Source organism: Trachymyrmex cornetzi, unplaced genomic scaffold (genome assembly GCF_001594075.2).
Source record: "Trachymyrmex cornetzi isolate Tcor2-1 unplaced genomic scaffold, Tcor1.1 scaffold61, whole genome shotgun sequence".
NCBI lineage: Eukaryota > Metazoa > Arthropoda > Insecta > Hymenoptera > Formicidae > Trachymyrmex > Trachymyrmex cornetzi.
In genome coordinates this window covers 3,415,556-3,436,299 of record NW_017299926.1, presented here as the reverse complement: position 1 = coordinate 3,436,299, position 20,744 = coordinate 3,415,556, and the positions used below count along the sequence as shown (strand labels likewise).

At 34.3% G+C, this 20,744-nt stretch overlaps 1 protein-coding gene across 1 annotated transcript; it reads right to left on the bottom strand.

The window, feature by feature from the left end:
* Positions 1–27: 27 nt before the first annotated feature.
* LOC108766642 (uncharacterized) lies at positions 28–20,744 on the bottom strand. Its single transcript, XM_018516050.1, has 11 exons — positions 20,282–20,744; positions 19,242–19,413; positions 18,973–19,165; positions 18,603–18,883; positions 18,363–18,527; positions 18,212–18,284; positions 8,883–9,309; positions 6,277–6,543; positions 1,949–2,137; positions 1,516–1,651; positions 28–1,007 (listed from the first exon to the last, which is right to left on the bottom strand). The coding sequence occupies exons 1-11, from the start codon at positions 20,553–20,555 to the stop codon at positions 869–871; spliced, it is 2,316 nt and encodes a 771-aa protein (XP_018371552.1). The 5' UTR covers positions 20,556–20,744; the 3' UTR covers positions 28–868.

Below are 20,744 nucleotides of genomic sequence, written 5' to 3'. Positions count from 1 at the left end.
TATATATATAATACATAAAAAATATATATTATCGTTCTCGAGAGCCCAGTCTAGTCAAAACAATCGCCTTTGTAAAAAAAAAGAGAAAAACATAGTGCTAAATAAGAATATAAGAAAAGAATTTAACTTACAAAATATATCGGAAGATAACTCGATAATAAAAATGATATAACTGTATATCATCTGAATTCGTATCGCATAATTTACATACACATCTATATACGAATGTTTATACTACCAATAATAGAACCTTTACAAACCGAAATCCGAAACGATAATTGTCTAGATTGCGGCCTTATTGATAAACAACTAATGTATAGATTAAGCTATAATAAAGCGTTTTTCCATGCTCAATCTCGTCTTTTTATGCCATATAAAGCGAATAGCGCGTAGCTTTCAATCGTAATCGATCGTTGTTAGTCATAAAATGCTCGTTTTATGATTATCGTCACTTTGAAATCACGAGTATTACGAACTGGCATAATATCAATGCATAAAATATGTCGAAATGTATACATTATATACCACACGTAGGTGATATCGTCACATTCCAACTCTTCTTTCGACATATACGGCAAGTACTTTATTAGCGCATCTCGCGCTTCAAACGTACTTGCTGTGTTTATATTTACGTTTTGATATAGAACTGCACAATATCTGTTGCAAAACTGAATTGTATCTAGGAAAATGATTACAAACGCCTAGCAAGTAACTAGGAACTGTGCGAGGCACAAATCTATGAACGAAAATTCTATTGCTTAATCTCAGCTACTTTTCGTTCAATCTCGATATAGATACTATCAATTGGATATTACACATAGTAGCGTAATTCAATCATAGTCTTACAATTTTTAAACTATTATAACATTTAATATAACATAATCGCTGCGGCAGTTTTCTCTTCAAGTGCAGGGATTGGTTCCAGACGATCATCCTTTTCTCTACCTGAGCCCCAGCCGACTAATGCTATACTAATGAGATGTACAACACCAGCGCTAACTACGAGCCTAAATGGAAAAATATTTAAAGAATATGAATAAGCTAATTATTTCAAATTTCAAACTATTGAATTTAATTTAGTAACTAATTGTAAGTAAAAAATAATGCAAATGGGAAATACTGAGTTGTCACATACGAAAGGTGAACTTTAAGTTAGAAAAGAAATTTGTTTTTAATTCCAAAAAATTCTAATATTTACGACAATTGTATAATAAAAGATTCAATCAGTTAACTAATTTGAATAGTACATTTACTTATCAGTATAAGTTGTTTTTCTTTAATATTAAAATAATTAGCAGTCTAAGAAATTTAACTCTTTCTTGTGATCATTACAATATTAATTAAATACTTGTAACTGAAGTCGGAAAAAATATAATAAAAATATTTAAATCATATTAATTCATCTCAATAGGAAAAATAAGAACATAGAAAAAAATTCTGATTCTCAATAGACGTTTAATTTAAAGAGTAGCAATTTTATCGTATAAAAGTAAAGATTATATATCTCTCTCTTACCAAAATGAATAACCGAGCTCAGCGGAACCTTCGCTGGTCCACATATTATCGATGTCCTCCTTCGGAAGCACATTAACGTATAGTCTCGTATAGTATTGCGCTAACCAAGTACAAGTGCTTGCTAAGCACATTAACACTAAAAATAAATCACGAATAAGAGTCCATGTTGCATATGATATGCAGTAATTATTTATAAGTTCTATATATTTTTTAGAACTATTTAATTTTTCGCATTTTTTATACGAGCTTTGTGATTCCCTATTTTTAGAACTTTATTAAAATCAGCGTTATAAATTTAAAAAATTATTTAATATAAACAGATGTGGTAAGATATTAATCTGTAAAATATATTGAAAAAATAACAGCTCTGTTCCGATAATTTTTTTTAGAAAACATTTTTTATAATTTAATAAAATAGTGTTAAAATACTTACGCATTAACATATTTATAAAGTATACACCAGGAATGGATAGAATCTTCGATCTTGGGGAAGTAGCTGTATTTAAAACTGCCAAAAGTGCAGCAAGCGCAGCCGCTACCAAAGCAGCCGAAGTTGTTGTTAAAGTAGCGATCCAAAGAGCCCAAGACATCACCGTTGAATCTTGTCGGATCATTTGAGGAACTGAAACATTATTAAGATTTTTATTGTTTAATAATTTTACTCGAAACAAATGAAATGCAATTCCAATCATAACTAAAGGTCTGTTTTCTATGGCTGAACTAGTATACATTTTTGAAACTTAAAGTGAAAATGGTATAGATATGTTCGATATTTGGCGAAAGCAAGAAAGAGAGTTCTAGTCCAGTTTATTACAGGAATAAAAAACAGATCTTAAACTAATCTATAAGATGTATTATATATATAATAAGCTGCTAAATGTACTATAACTATATATATAAATAACTAATTATTTTTTTAATGCTGTGATAAACTAAATTTATAGTATTATTTTAAAATTTTTGAGCTACAATTAAACACTTTTTGTGATAATTATATATCTAATAATTATAATTATATATATATATATGTGTATTTTAATATTATTTTATAGCATTTCTACAATGTTTATATTATGTGCCATCGATAATCTGCACCATTGAAGTAAATTTAAATTGCTACTGCAAATGTAACAGCAGAAACGAGGACTTCGATTATGCAAACGTTGCGTAATGTCCGAAAATTGAAACGGAGCCAGCTCTCGAGCGATTAACTTTACATATGAAAATATATATCTTCAGTAACGTCATACTTGAAAATATCCACAATGCTTCGCTACTTCTGACGTCTTTCGTTGATGCGGATGTATTGCACGCCGTGGAAACTAAAAGCCGCTGCTATCGTATTTTATATTCGTGATGTACGCTCGAGAGTGAAAGAAGGAATATAAGTAGGAATATTTCGCGCATTACGCTTCCAGGATACGACGAAGTTTCCGTGAGACATTTCAACTTACGACAGCGTGAATAACGGATCATTGCTTTCGTTGAAGGCGGCAGCCAAGTTCCACGAGTAGCGCCGACTCGAAAATGTACCTACTACTAATGTACTCAGATACTCAAAAACTTATCTACCGGTAGTCGCGTTATTCCTATCGTTTCAATTCAAATGGTGCAGCATTTCTCATTTCTATATGTCCCAACGTCATTTCTCTGACCAAAATTAAAGCTGCACGATATAAGCCAACATTAGAGTTCATCAATTTCAATTTCTAAAATTCCGTTATTCTTATCGAATTTATTATCAGATTTAAAATCAGAGTAGCTCTTTCATAAATGTACGAATAATCTAATTTTTGTTTACATGATGATTGATGATGTCGTAATGCATTACATACTGAAAATACTTCTAGGAAATGCGCTTCGTAAACGTTGAGACATAACGTAAGCTGTGAACACCGCGATCAGGTGGAATTATATATCGGCCGCTCCTTTTTCCTATCTCTCTATCTCTCTTCTCTGGCCCTCATAAAATTGATCGCGTACTAGAATCCGATACTCTTACCGCGGTCAGCATCAGTAACGCGCGATGATACGAGTAACGCGCAGGCACGTGAAAGTAGACTATGAGGTTTGCTCCTTGATTTTTGTACGCTAAAACTAGTTTCCGTGTCTATTGTTACCCGCATACGTCTCGTAACTTGGTGATTTTTTTGTTATATACGAGTATATGATAACATGCAAGCATGCACATGCCTGCGGTTTTATACTGTGAGAGAAATTCAAACATGTGCGTATATATACTCGCTCCCAGAGATATGCTATATACGCTCGAATTATACGCAAATTACAGGCTCGAATTTCTCTCTAAAATACCGCCTCTGTCTCGCTCCTTAACAAAATTAATAAAATCCTGAAACGGTTTCATTATAATTATTTTATTCATTTCAATCGGATTTTTTGAATAAAGAGATCAAGATATTGAAGTTATCTAAATAGGATTTTAATTTGAAATTTAAAAAGTAGAGAGAGAGAGAGAGAGAGAGAGAGAGAGAGAGAGTAATAATTAAAAAGATATAAAATAATGACTTCTTTTGATATTTTCGTCGAGGAAAAATTCTTTTCAAATTGGCCAAAACGCTGCGATTAAAAGAATGCCTGGTGGAATACGTAATCGTAGAATGCATGTTTACGTAGGTATCCCTTCGGACCCATTACCCGCCTGAATGAAAGAGAAATGTTTCTCACAGCGCGTGCCAGTGATTCTGTTGTTCTTCTCCGGAAGTACGGCATAATAGCTACGTAAAAGTCGCTTGCTCATCGGGGTGATTATTATGCATTGTGCATAAGAAATTTATCTTTTTCGCGCGTGACATAATGCACCCTTAATTCGCAAAAGTGCACCTGGCGGATGTGGCAATACTTAGTAACGGATCAGATTTCTTAACATTGAGACATAAAAATTTAGTGATATGCAAGTTCCGAAAATAATCCCGAAATTTGAGTGAAAATCTAATTGATAAATCATTTTATATATATATATATATATATATATATATATATACTTCCTAAATCTGAATCAGTGGATAATCACTGATATCAGTGCCAAGTATGCCACCGGTAATCAGTGAATGAAATGTGAGATTCTTAACTTAGCTAATCTTTATTATGTGATCTAACTAATCTTGTTTTAGTGCATAAATTCAATGAGTATGGTATTGGAAGATTGAAATTAACGTCCAAATATCAGTATTTTAGTTATATAATGCTCAAACATTCTTCCTTTTTCAGTTGAATTCCACTAATTACCCAGTGCCAAGTATGTCATTGGGTAATTAGTGACTATCCACTGATTCAGATTTAGAGAGTACCTATTGAAATTAAAGAGAAAAAGAAAAAGAGGAAGACAAAGAGAACCAGGCTCTGTATATACATTTGCAAGATCTCTTTATGAACTCCATCTGTAAAGACACTATTCTAAGATGCTATGAAGAGCGGATGTTTTCGGTTGAGTGCTTCGACCGCTATTGTATTAGTTATAGCACGATAACAGTTTCTTCTCGCAATAACAATAACGACTTAAAACAAAAATATAATTAGAAGAAGCGATGAAAAAAAGTTTCATTGCAAAGGGAGAATTGATTAATCGAAAAACTTGATAATATTCTGAATAAAATACGCTTTACTTTTATTGAAAGTAATTAATTATACTATATTAAAAATAAAATTTACTATCCTACGTATAACTCCACGCGTAAACAAAAATTGCAATAATTAAGACTTGCGTTAAAATCTTCCATCAGTGCGCTCGTGAATTTTGTATTTCTTTTGTTTCGAAAGTTATTACGAGCACCATTACAAAGGATGTTGCAATGCATCCATCGATGATACAACCGTTTCGATCGGTACGCGAAATCAATGGAATGAATTTAATGACGATTACCAAATCAATGATTTATCGCACACGCATGTACGATCAACTACGGGCATCATCGAACGCTGAATAGAACTCTAATGCACTCAGTTATCAGTTGCAGATTTATTGTCCTGGCTCATACCAGTAGGTTCCATCATCCACGAGCCTTTCTCTCGCGGATATCTCCGTGCGATCACAATTCGTCGTGCGAGTCACTCGAATAGCGCAGTTTGAAAAGAATCCAACACAATCACACAATACTCGGATCTCGTTACGATTTACGAAGGTGTCACAAGATAATCACCCCCGATGGAGTAATTCCGGCGAAAAATAAGAGCATTAAAGAAAATTGGTAGGAATTTATTTTACGAGATTGGGTAATTCTAGAAACCAAAAAAAGGAATTTTAAAAACAGGATTTTAAATATACTCTTCTAGTTGTCCTTGTTTCTCGTGAGACAAATAAATAATTTTCTTTATATTATAGAATTTAACGATATTCATTTTTTTTTACATTTTTAATCTTCTTATAAAGATTAAATTTCATGTATTTTTGTTAAAATATTTCTTATAAAACGGATTTCCCCCAGTTTAATAGATCGAGTTTATTTATCCTCACCCAGAAGAGACTTGTTTCAACCAGTATTTGCTGCATAATTATATGATATACGCTTAAAACAGCAAATTGTGGAATATTCTGCATATTACATCAAACTTCACGTAATTTGAAATCTTAGCTAACGATAATAGTATCTTGCAGTCAATCAATTTTCGATTAGAACACGCGCAATTAATATTCAAAGCGCATACTGTTCAAGGTTACAATATTCTGTCAAGAGAAAGATCAAGTAATTACGCGCAAAACGTAATTGATGTTACACAAAGAGAAAGGCGGAAAGACTAACATACCGGATATATGATACGTCCTCCATCCATAGGCGACGTTTAATTCCTTTTTACCCTGTAATAGACCGAAATGAACTCTGCCAGCGCTCTCTTGTGGATTTGGCGTTCTCCACGGTCGTGCCTCGACCCAATGCTGTGTCACAAGGGCGGCGCAGACAAGTCCACCGCCCAACAATGACAGGAAGAAGGTCGCGAAGATCGTGCCTCTTCGAAACATCGACGTCATCCTCGGATCGCGAGATGATCCAGCTTTCGGATAATTTGCGAGCACTGCGAAGTAAAAGAACAATGAAGATATATTTAAAAAAGAAATCTTCTTTTAAATAAAAAATATGATATATCATATTTGAAAAGAAGACTTCTTTTTAAATAAAAAATTTAATATATATTTTTTACATTTTCCATACGGAAATATTCTTATTACTACTACAAAAGTTTTTAATAATGATAATACATATATTATTTATATATAGTTTCCATACATAATTTCACGATTATAAATATAGATCATCTTTATAAAAATTTTGAAGTATTTATATTTTAGAACACACAATTGGGTTATTCGTGTCCAGCACATTTCTTTTCTTCGAAAAACTAGAAGCATCGAGTAATTAGTTATAACATTTATGTATAAAATTATTTTAAAAACATAATTTTATAAATATTTTTTAAACATATTAAAGTGCATAATAATTTTTGAATATTTGTTAAAATGATGAAAATTAATCCGTGACATAAATGATCCATCGTAGACAGTAAAGCATTGGAAAATCGAGTGTACTAAAGATTAAGGTTACTTTCCTAATATCAAATTGAAATAAAGAGTAAAAGTTTCTTATCTATTGAAAGCTGTTAAATGTATTTCGCGAAGAACTCTCTTCATATCGCATTCTCTTTAGATCTCCTGATTATATCTTTCCCGATTATATCATTTCCTTTTCTGATTACGTTAAGAATATTTTCTCACTTTGCCAAGCATGTCAAAATGATGACCAGCCAACAGAACCCGCATAAAAATATTCGTCTGAAAAAATTCGAGCGAATACACGTCTTTTCTTCCTTCGTTCACGCTAAAGTAAAAATACCTTTCATCCTCTATCTTGTATGTAGCGCGAAAAGCAAACGTCTTCGCGATCTCTGCATAGAGCAGAGTCTCGCCTCGCTGCATCTTATTAACATCATCCGCGCGTTACACCGCGTACATGAGAACTTACCGATGGAAGCCGCTACCGTCAGAATAACAGTACAAATTTTTAACGTTGGAAACAGTTCGATCCTTCTCGCTCAAACGAAATGAAATAGCGTTACTGCTCTGCCTCAGAAAAATTCTTTCGCGATACGTGTTGCAATAATTTGAAAGAACCAGAAAAAATCGGTAAAAATATAGTAATTTTAAAGATAACGAGAAAATACGCATACTGAAATAAACACAACAATAAATTTTTTAAATTTATTTACATTCGTAATTCGTTAACATTCATTGACACTATAAAGTTTTGATTTATTCAGTCAAACTCGAGTATAAACAGAGAATTAATTATACATAAAGTATTTCGCACAGTTCATTCAGTCTACAGATTCTTCAATGAATATTTTAAATACTCAATTATTTTATTACGATTGGGTGAATTATCAGTCAAGATTAAATGTCAATTGCACTGTATTTAGAAGTGTCAATTTTATTGTTTTCAGAAAACAATAAAATGGCTTTTGCGACTTTTTTCAGCTTTCGTATCACTATGCATCGGTGGAGCTTATTTTCTTTCTCTCTAGAATAGTCTAGAACAATGTTTTCTCCATCGTTTTAACTGACCGGAGACGCATGCGACATGTTCATGTTTCCACGCAAAAAGAGAGAGAACACACGAGACGTGGGCATCGGCAATCCACTTGACGACAGTCACTATTTAAATTATGCCACACAGAAACTATGCCGCTTTCGCAACAATTATCCGGTCTGATAGAAGAATCTGCGGGTGTGAAAGCGTCTTGAAAATGAAGCACTCAAAGCTTCGACATTTAGTACAGTCATCATATAAAAATAGCATCCACGGGAAAATATAATATTTCGGACATAACGTGAGATACAATTAATTAATGAAGTATAAAACAATTTTCAGAGCTAACAAGAAAGAAATGCTAGTAGAAATTGTCAATTTTGCAGAAGATCATTTCTGATAGACTGTTAATTACAATAATTATACTCACATTACACATAACCCAATTTATGCGCATATTCTATTATACCTTGAATATGTAATTCAATTATGCAACAATAGTTAAACATAATAGACTATTGAGAGAAAAACGTCACTGAAGCGATAAATCATAATAGTTGCAAATATTTGATTAGAAAAATTGATTTTATTAAATTAATTCATCAAACGAATCATGCTTCATATAATTGAATTAAATCAATAATTCAACTAAATATCAAATTATATAATTAACTAACAAGTTTACCTTCAAATCGTTTAGATATTAAAAAAAAATAAGGATTACACGCCGAAGATTGTATAAACAATTTTTTAGAAAGAAATAAATTTAAAGCGGTTTGAAAGTAAGCTCTTGAATTTCACTTTCTGTGAATTGAAAGAACGTGTGGTTACCTTGACCCTGACTCTCCGCGAAGTGCACCTGGTTCAGACTCCGCGAGAACTCGCCCTGCTTGACCTTCTGCGAGAAGTCGGCGTTCCCAAGTTTCTTGGAGAACTTGACACGGCAATTGTTGCCGCGCGGCTTCGCCGCCCTTAGCAATGACGACGCAGCGGGTTTCGGTCTCTTGGCGAAGGTGTACGGGATCGTGTAAGGCTGCGCCACGTAAAAGTAGATCGGCCGATAATCCTCGTGAGGCTGCGGCTGCTGCACATTGAAGCCGCCACCGTTGATGTTTGTGCAACAACCGGTGCTGGTGTACACGCTCGGTGCGCCGTTGCTGCACGCGTACGAGTTCGCGTAATGCACCCCGTAGTGGTTCGCCGTTTTTCGTGAATTACCTTCCACGGTTCTCAATGAAAAAGAAAGAAAGGTATACCGCTAATCCCACCTCTGATAGCGTTCGATTTTTTTTCGGGATCTCTTTTAGAATCTTCCTCAGAGATCCGATGATGCGCTTTCTACTGCGTTCTACAACGATCTCTTTACGACGGGATTATTCGAGATCACTTCCGGCAGTGTCCGCTCCGCTGGCAAATTGTTTACCGATCTTTGAATAAGAACAAATGATCTCGTCCTCAAAGAGTCGCTCTTTTCTTATTTATTAAGCGAAACTCTTCTCTCGTACTTTTATTATTTTCAACAGGTCAGTTTCGAAAAGTTTTTAAATCGCGGAAGAAATTTGGCATTTTCTTCTTCTCTCCAATTCGCGAAATCGATCGTTTCTCAAATACGGTAGAAATATACCTTCCGTGACTTGCGGAGTACATCTACCTGAGTTAATAGAAAGAGAGTGTTCTTTAAAAATGAGGGCTTAGCGTTAATCTCAAGCTGAAAGTCGAAGCCCCCGCGGTGGTGTCGCGGTGCTCCTCTTTCTCTCCTTATCACAGGAGTTATCAGAAGCCACAGGTGGTGGATTGCGGAAAGCCGTTCAGTCGTGGATACCTCCACGATCTTTTATTACATATATTTCGACGGCTGCCGACTCGCGAAGTTAGAAAAGGAGAATTCTCCACTTTAGCTCGTGTCGCTTCAGAGAAGTTTTTCTCAATTCGAAGGCAACGTGTGTCGCTGAAATTACGGCGCGACAATTTTCTTGCTCCTTTGTTTCCAATCAAATCCTATTGTGCGTGATTTCTAGGAATTCTAAAACGTCGGCGCTTCAGAATCCACCTCGAGTACCGTTTGATGCCGGGACTTCTTAATGGTATCTTGGAAACGTGTGTTTTTTTACCACGTGAGATCTCACGGTGTGTCAACTGTAAAAGAAAGCAATACGTTAGGCGATTAAATTACACAAAATTTCACTTGTGTAAACTGTGTTAATTGTACACGGAAAGAATGATTTTGCTGCAGTATCTAAAAATTTAGCTATAGATAACAGATCTAAAGATAATTTTATTAGATCATTAAAATAATTATGTGCTCTCAAGCTGGTTGCTAAAATGTCAAATTTTTGCAGCATTGCTTATCATACTTGTATTTTTGACATAGTTATTTCGATGGCCAAATAAAATTACTTTCAGAACTAATTAAATATAAAGAATTCTTATTTGTGATCAAAGCGGGGATCTTAATTACTTTAATTACTTAATGTGAATCTATATACATTTTTGATTTCACAAACCGCGTGTCGAATTGTTTTTTTTTTTGGACTTGCATTCATGTATAGAACTAGAATAGAAATATCACACATTAAATTATGGAAGCAATTTAATAATTTTTTATGGTAATAAGCATCTAATAAGACTTAATTAGATTTATTATCTAGTCAGTCTTATTTTAAATTTAAATTGTAATTGTTTAAATTTTTAGACTTCAGCGTTCTCTTCTTTCCGTAATAAGAAAACACAAAGATGGAACAGTGACGAATAAAATATATGAAGAAGAAATACAATACTTGTGTTAGAAATTCTAGTCGAACATCAAAGTACAATGGATTCTTAGAAAGTAATGCGACACATTTATTTTCTAATCCTTAAACATTATTTTCTTATAACTTAAATTGGCTTAAAATACCGACAGTCTAAGACATCACGTTTTATTCTCAATGTCGTGAATAAGTACATGCATTACACGATCGCATTATTTTAATAATAACACAAGGACTGTTTTGTACTTTCTTTTAGGATGTCTTTCTGGACGTCTCTATGAAAATAGAGAAAGTTTAAAAACAAAAGCATTTAAAAGGTAAGCATTATTAAATAAGCATATTTAGAATTTAAATAATCTCTTTCTTGAATTCTCTCTATCTCTCTCTCTCTCTCTCTCTTTCAACTTCAAAGTTTTACATGAAACCAGGAAGAAACAAAGTTTTAGCATTACTAAGGTAACGCCTTTGTATGAAAATTCCAAGAACAAAATTGACAAACAGTACAAATAGAAGCTGAGAGACTGTTGGGAAAATAGAGTTTCATTTCGCATTGACCTGAATTTGAATTGAAAAGTCAGACAACGCCGGCGTATATTTTTAGAGTAAAAATACACAAATCTACCGAGTTGCCTTCCGTTTAAGATCGCGCGAAATGGAATGAGGAAATTTCATTGGAGATGCGGAAAGAGCGGAGAAGATACGGAGAGCTTCGTATTTTCTCCGAGCTCGAACCGAGTTTCACACTGGGCTTTGTAAGCTACGATGCTACTAAAAGTCTCAACGTTAAAATAAAATGAAACGAATTGCTAATGATCTGTAATAAGCAGGCAACCACGGGACAATCGCTAACGGTACGATAAAATTTAAGAGGCGCGATGTGTAATAACCGTTTCTTGCTATCTGACATTTCTCAAGTGTACTTCATTACTGCTGTGGAAGAAACTTTGTTATTTGCCGTTAGTACGTCAAGATTTACATTTACATCTTTTTCATGGTTAAATATTATAACTACATGTATTATAACTAAAGTTGAAATGGTCTATCAAAAAAAGATCACAGAAGACAGAACGGTCGGTTTAAACTCGAAGAGGGATATAATTTAATGTTGTTTGTATTTAAGTTTTTACGTAACAGCTGTTCAAAATAATTTCTCTCTCATTCCTTGTCATTCACGAGACTTGAAAGAGAGGATTGGAAAAAACATATGGAGAATTATTGTCCCGAAATTTTCATCTTGAAATCGTGCACAAACGTTTGTTTTTATATATCATTTTAGTTTATTTATCGATGTTGCGGAAAATGAGTTTAAGCAGAGATTCATGCATAATGCTGTCCTGCAACATTCTTGACAGAACTGGAGCAGCAATTGTCGCGACGTAACGTATTGCACGCGCGCCGTTGCATATTATTAAATGCGGACTTAAATGTACACCAAGTATTTCCCTATTACTATCCAAGCTATCTCCGTTAGCTGTGACGTAGGAAATATTCGATCGAAGGAAGGGAAGGAAATTCCAGAGCGTAAAACAAATTCCATTCTCTCAAATGAGCGAAACTCGACGTATCTGCGGGATAGAGATATAGTTTTGTTAATTTATTGAATTACATGATAAAGAAGTTCATTAATCTCTCTGGTCTTTGATTTTTATTTGTACAGGACGTGCGAGGCAGACCAGATTACAGGATATAGTAATTGCAGAATATTAAAACGAAGCGTTCTCTCCAATAGATTTCATATATAATGTACACGTATATTTAATAATACACGTATATTTAATATAAAATATAAAAAAAAAGTATAAAAAAACAAAATATAACAGATAAAAATATGGGGAAAAAAAAGAAGAAAAGAGTATTCATTGTTACTTTTATTATTACGCTTAGTATTTTATTTATTGAATATTTTGACGAATCGTTACTATTATAGAAAATTTTCAAATTGGATTTTAAATTGACAGCCGCTTTGTAATCGCGGGCTGCCGGTTTTCTGAACGTTCGCGGAAGAAATTCCGAGATGGATCCAGATTCAAGACGCCAGTACGTCGGTAAATGTCGAAAAGAACATAACCGTCGGCGTCGGTATAAAATTGTGCGAAATTGCTCGTGTGGCCCGTGAGATAAAATGAGTTTTGACATGACTGCTCCGCACCGTGTCGGATTCGCGTGACCCGGCGCGATATGACAAACGATTGTGCGCGCACACGCGTGACGGAAGTGTTATCACGAGACGACGTAAGAGCGAAGAAGACGAAGGAATGCATGCATATACGAGAGGAATGGGTTGACGAGGTCGGGTGAATGCCGTTAGACCGTGTCACGTCGCGACTACATACGCGTTGTGTGAAACATCGTCGCCTAGGAGGAGAAGTAGAAATGGACGGACCGAAGGAGGGAGACGGAAACAAAGAGAGAGTTCCAGGATCGGAATCTGCACGATCCCGATTGTCTCCACGCGAAATCAAACCTGTCACCAGTGAGTTTCGCCGACCGGAGACGCCGAGACGTTCTATCAAATTTAAGCGATTGTGTGAAAATAGAACAAATCTTTCGTATCCTCAACTGACATTTACCGCGTGCGTGTTCAAATGCTAGGTTTTAGCCTTCTTCGTCAATTGCTAAATTTATTGTATTCAATTGAATAAGAGAAATTCTACATTCAAAGTAGATCTTATTTATGTGTGAATTTATATACATATCTGATTCTGCAAATTCATATAACGATTGTTCATTATATTCATTTGTCAGGATCGAGAAGTTACTTTACATATAAGTGCGTGTTAGAAATTGAGTATAAAAAGTAATACAAAATTGGAACAAATGATAAAATATAATACAAAAAGTAAAATACCCGAACTTACTTATCGTAGTCAATTTCTATAATAAAAAGTAACTTATAAGCAACTTATAAAGTAACTTTTCCTACCTTATCATTTGCATATTTTAACGTACTATTATAATTAAGATTAAAACATTTGGGATAGAGTAGATTACAAATGATAAGCCAAAATTTATTAATTTATTAATTTAACTTAAAACGCTAAATAAAGCAATGGATATAAGAATATACGACGTCAATTATTTTTCTATACTGAGAGAAAAATGTACTGAATTTTAATAAATATTTGTTTCTCTCTCTCAATAATGCCAGTTGAATATTTATTAAATGTAAATATACATTTATTTGATAACCATATATATAAGAACCATAAATTTGATTTAACTATTATTATTTTTTATTTAGTAAATATTTATTTACCAGATATAAATGTCATATTAATAAGTAAAAAATATTCAAACAATTATTTATTAAAATTTTTAGTACATTTTTCTCCCAGTATCTAAATTATTGGAAAAGTCATTAACACAAAAGTCTTAAACTTATTTAAAAACGAGAGTATAAATAAAATTGTCAAATAAATATTTTTTTAAACAAGTATTTGTGACTACAATGTGAATACACAACAATTAGGAAATAAAGACTCTAAATGGTCATAATAAATCTTTAATGCTTAAATAATTCAGTGTAAATTTATATCATATCCATTTCTGCAAACTGCGAGTCGAATTTAATTTAAAACGCAACAGAATTAGAGCAATAATATCACAAATTAAATTGACATGCAATTTAATAATATTGATGCTCATAGATATTTTAGAAAGATCTTAATAAATGCTGATAGCATCTTAAAACCGGTAAATAATTTTATAAATATTTTTTTTATCTTTACGCTTCGTTTTAAAACCTATAGATAGTTTTAATTTTAACGTGTAAATATTTGTTTTATTTTTACATTTGCTTCGTTTTTCTACCGAGGATACGATCGAATACATGATATTCTCCATATCATTTCTTTCTCTCGGTCCGCGATCCGCTGGATGTTGACTCGTCGTTATAACCGGTTCGGTGATCGGTCCGCTCGCGCATTTTTCTTGCCGTACGACGTGCGTGCCTCGCACATCGTGACGCAACTTCGTCGACATATATATATATTGCCCCCGAGATATCAGACAGAGAGATGCACCATAGCCCGGTGCATCTTGCGCAAAACTAGGACACACAATCGACCACAGGGTGTCTCTCCTCCCTACGAAATGTCCTTCGAGATCTACGAATTCCGAGCGATGCGATTCTCCGCGATTCTCCCCGATCGACGCGACGCGACGAAGAAGCACACACACGAGATCGAACTCGGCCCTGACGATCTGTTTTGACTTGACCCAGAAAAAGCGGATCCATCCAAGTTCTACCGGGTGGAACCGACGGCTTTCAATTTTTGTAAAATCGCACCGTAACGCCAGATCGCATTCAAATGTAAAACTTTTGTCACGCAGCGCGGAATGCGCGGATCGCGATGCGCCGATCGTCGCGGACGCGATGCAACAGCTATCCCATGAATAATTTAATGCCCGACATAGTTCCATTGTCGTGTATTAATGGCATTGTGCGCGACACGTCGATCTCGCGCAGATCGGCTCATTATCATTGCGCATTCCTCGCTTTATTTCGAAATAAAGATGAGACTACGGTCACCGACACCAATGCAAATTCAGGAGCGGCGCGTGAAAATAGAATTTGATATCGGTTCTTTAAATCACGGTGAATCAGTTTGACATTTATGCACCGCGTCTAATACATTTAAAGATTACTCCTCCAGACCTGATTTTTTTATTGAAACCATATTTAAAAAAAGATTTCTTCAAAATTTGATTCATGCGCACTTTAATGTTTAAGTGATTCATACTAGACAATTAATTTTTTTCAAAATTTTGACTATTTTTCCAATATACATTATTATGTGCATCAAATCTCAGATGATGTCGATAGAACTAAATAATTTCAATGGATAATGTTTTCGAATTTAATGATAAACATTACAATGTACACAGAATCTAAAGGGATTAAATAGCGACTGAAATGTACATGGAACTTTTTGTCTAAACGTAAAATAATCTAAATAAATTCACGCATTAATATCAATATATATATATATATATAAAATGTCAAGTTTGATACATTTCAATATTAATAAAATATTTTTATAAATTAAATTCGTTATCTGTAAACAAGAAAAATTTTTAATAAATTTGTTATGTAGAGCAAAAAGTTACATTAATTGTACGTATAATCACGATTATTAAAAGTTCGTTTAAAATTCTTAATAAAATTATATCCAATATTCAAAAATAAGATGCACTTTCCAAATGATTGATTGACTAAAAATGCCTACGTAAAGGCTTGAGAAAGTTTGAAAGCGTCCCAGCATCACCTTTTTAACATATCTCCGGATTGGGTGACTAAAATGTAGAAGGTGAATTTAAATATGCAATAATCCATTTTTTTGTATTCCATACTAAATTACAGAAGGAAAGAAATCACGAACAAGCTTTTAATAACCTAATGTATCACTTCTATTTATTATATAACATATTTTTTTAAGAAAAATAATTTAAAAATAAATCAAAAGTTACAAACGATGAAAAAAGATTAATATAAATATATAGTCGACTAAATGCAATTGAAACGTGAATGAGCTAAAAAATTGGGAGAAGTTTATTGAAAGTTTCGCTGGAACGCAAACTGTTATTAGTTTCGGCCCTCCGAAAAAAAGACAAAGCAGCTTTTTCCTTGCGTTATTTTATCATCACAAGCGTCGTTGATCCAACATCCGACGAGGTGGAGGACTCGCGCCGCTGAGCGCCGCTGAGCGCCGCGCACCGACGAAACAAAGCCGGTCGTATCGAAAAGGGATTCGCGCGGGGGAGGCGCGGGTATTTCCGCGAGGAGCAAGAGAGTAACGCGAGGAATTTTACCTGCATCGCTTTGGCATCGTTTGCGTCCCGTTCCGCTGCACCGCTGCTGCGACCGTCGTGCACGTTCCTCCGTTTGCCGCGTCTCACTCTTCCTCTCTCCGTCCCACCAACGGTAGACCTTGAAGGTCCTGAACTAACGGTGGCCTTTGCCGACACCGCCGACCTTCCCCGTGTCTCTTTTAGCAGGATCCCTCACCGATTTGCGCACCGCAAGCGTCTCAGCGCCGAACCGGCCGCGAGTTCAATAGAATTTCCGCGGCGACCGGATTCGAGATAATGTACACACGTGTCCCACGGCGTCGGCTCAACTGAATTTCAGGCTACTGCGGCTCCTCTTTATTCTCACCTGGCGTAGACAGGTGCTGCAGGTGGCACCACCTTCCGATCGACGACCCCCTGTCGCTTACCGATCATGCTACGGAGAACGTGAGAACAAATTCCAGGAAAAAGACAAAACGCGCTCCTTCTCTCGTTTTAAACTAAAGCAACCAATTTATTAAGAACAAATCTTGATAAATTTCGATAACAAATTTATGTACGATTCCCTTTGCAGTTGCCGATTTTTTGTGAAATTCGTATTCACAACTCTCTTGGACTGCAGTAATAGTAAAAAAAAAAGGGACGAAAACACACAAAATCCCTTTTTTTTTTAAACGATGATCCGAGTTCTAGGTAATATATGAGTTAAGAAATGGTTAAGGATATGGGATGGTCATAATATTGAAATAGAAAGTCTTTCACCAGCCTACGATGAAGGTTTTCTTAGGAAGCCATTTTTTTCCCTGCGATCCCATGACTTTTAGCAAATTATTCATTGTCAGTCCATGATATTCAGGAAACTACATTCTCTTCCTGGTCCCCGACTCCTGGAGGGAACTATTTTCGTACTTTTTGTAGAAAAAAAAACCCGCAAAGATAACCACACCGAATTTTTAACCGCGTTTTTGCTCCCACACGCGGGGTGTTCCGAGCTGAACGGTGCTCTTCCGGGTCCCGGCCCGTAACAAGCTACTTTTTCTTCCCGTGAAGCGTCTCAAGGAGAGAATGCAATGGTACTGCTATTCTTTTGTACAAAAGGGAACGACCGCCACAAATTTTTAACCGTGTATACACGAACACGAACACGCGCGGGAGTTTCGAAGCCAAAGGGGAACTCTTTTACCAGACAGATGGTTTTTTTTATCGCAAAGCGATCTAAAAGGCACATTGGTATTTCTACTTTTTTACACGACCCAGGAACGATCACAAATTTTTAACCGTATTTTCGTTCATATGTTACGTTTCGCATGGAAGAAAGCCTTTTCAGGTCTTCGCGTTAGGTAAAACTTTTTAGGGAAACTAGTTTTTTCATTTGACTTGCAATTTTTTTGGCAACTCTATAGGTATGCGGTCTATTTGATGTTTGCTTCAAATTTTGACAATATAAAATACGCGAGTTTATAGGAGGAAATTTCTGTATGCCTTTTTTTATTACAAAAATTTTATTATACAAAGATATATAAAATGTATACATCATTGATGTAAATCTTATTTTCAATTAATAATGTATACAGTACGTACAATATACGTATAATATAATGCAGGTACTTAATAATTTGCTAAGAAATGTTTCTCAGCTTCACTGGATTTTACAAGTATCAAGAAAGCAGGTGTACCACCGCGAACTATGAACCTGAAAGATTAATTTTGACATTAAAAATAAGCACTTCGGCTTATGGGTTTGCTTATAAAACATTACTAGTAAACTCACTGTTTGTCTCGTAATATTTCATCCAACGTGAGCTGGATGTCTATTTTATGAATGGAACATTTGTTTTTTCCTTCAAAATATACATTTATATTTTCTATGGTATAACGATGTTTTACATCCCACTCAGGGGGTTCTTCGAATAGTTCGATTAATTGATCAATTAATCTATAAACAATTAAAAATATATTTTAATGATATATAAGTATATAATATATAATATATTTTGATAAAAAGACATACAATGTATCTTCGTGAAAATTTTGTATAAAGTCAGTTTGCTGAGTCTCTGGATATAAAATCATTACTGGCCACACAAGCTTGTCCTTCTCGTCAAAGTGTACTCTGCTTTGTGCTATTTGCGGTACTTGAGGCTCTAGATCTCTTAATTCTAACTTTTGTTTATCATTCGTCAATTCTAAATTAATACCTTTCCGAGAAATTGTTTCTAACAATTTCTCATCCTCCTTATCTGATTTTTTCTCTTCTCTTTCCTGCTTTCTCTTGTCTCTTTGTAAACGCTCCTTTGTGAACAAAGTAATAGATAACATTAAGAATGGAAACTTGTTTATGTAATTTAACTTTTAAATTAATATTTGTTAATATAGCTTACTTTTGCAATTATGGAATCAGATCTTAATTTCAATATTGTTTTATCGGTTGGACTTTGATTAAGAAACTGATCGCATAAATCAATGCATTGGTCATAATTTTTAATGTGAAAACTACAAGTGGCAGCTCGACTCAAAGCCTTTGGATATTGTGGCTTAAACTTTAAGGCCAATTTACAGTCATTCAAACATGATCTATAATTTTTATTATATTAAAAACTCTATTATTAGTATTAATCATTCAATGCAACCTATCAGAAGGCTTGCCTACCTGTAATTTTGCAACATGAAATGTGCTGCGGCTCTGTTATTGTAAAGCTGAGCCATCAAATCGTCATCTTTACATTTGGTTTTTATCCCTGTTGTATAACTAAGAATAGCAAGACGATACTTTTTATACTTATAATTAAAGTTTCCATCCTCCTTGTAATTATTCGCCAATTCTACGTTAAAAGTATATATATAAATATGCTGCATGGGAAGCAAGCAATATATTCTCTGCGTATGAACAACAATGAATATTAATCCATAATAGTACATACGATTGGGTCACTTATGTCCTGCACATTTTTCTTTGAAATACTAAGAGTACTTAAGTAAATAATGGTCTCTATTCTTTTCTTCTTTTTAATACATTTATTTTGCAAATACTTTCTAAAGGTATTAAAGTATGTGTAGGAACTACATACCTAATAATTTTGGTATACTTATAAAAGTGATGAAAATTAATCCTTGAATTAATCTGAGACTCGAATGACTCATTGTGTATATATAAAGGATTGAAAAATTATTAATTGTATCAGACAACATGCAGATCTAAAAGATGTCAAAAGATATTCCAAAGACGTCTCTCTTGGAATATATATATCTAAAAGATTTTTAAAAGGCATCACAAAGAGATCTTCTAGATGTGCATGTTGTTTGGTGTATTAATGATGAATTCGATTATTCATACTACACTGGATTCATAAATATTAAAGGCTGTTTTATATGATGAATTTAATCACTCGTACTACACTGGAGATCAGTATACATTAAAGATTGCTTTATATAAAATATCTAAACGCAGTAGCATAATATAATCAACTTTAACAATAAAATAACACATACTCTATTAAATAATGTAACAATGTCATTTCTGGAAATTTAATTATTTAAAATATTCATTGTGCTTTAACATTTAACTTTAGTAATTTTATGTATAGTAGCTTTTAATAAACACTGACCTAACATAATGCAAGTGAACGATTCGCTACAAAGTTTAAGGACAACGTATAACGAATAATCTGCAAGTGTTGAAGAAAAACGTGCCTTCAGGAGTATTCTCATCCTCCCCGTACTTCAGTTGTTGCAATCCCTCCATCAAAGGAGATAACTCGTCGCCGGGTTCCGGTGGCTTTTTCATGAAAAAAGGGTGCTTCTCCATTTCCTCTTGCCACCTGTCCTCCGGCCATCCTTCAGCATAACTCTTTTTTTCCAAGTTATTTATGTACTCGTCCAGTTCGGCGTCCAATTTCGCGGCAAGCTCCAAACGCTCTTCATCCGTCCAAACTTGCCTCTTTTCACCGATTTTATCCCCTTGCATATTGTTTCCACAATAAAAATTTCACAACGCCCGAATCAAGATAAAAGTGAACTATTTTACAGTCCGATTCGTCTGCGATGATAAATAATTAATTAGGCGAGTTATACGTCATGGATATATATCATAATATTGCCCGACGTAATGAACATAACCTCGAAATTTACTGCTTGTTCACCGAAAACAATGGTG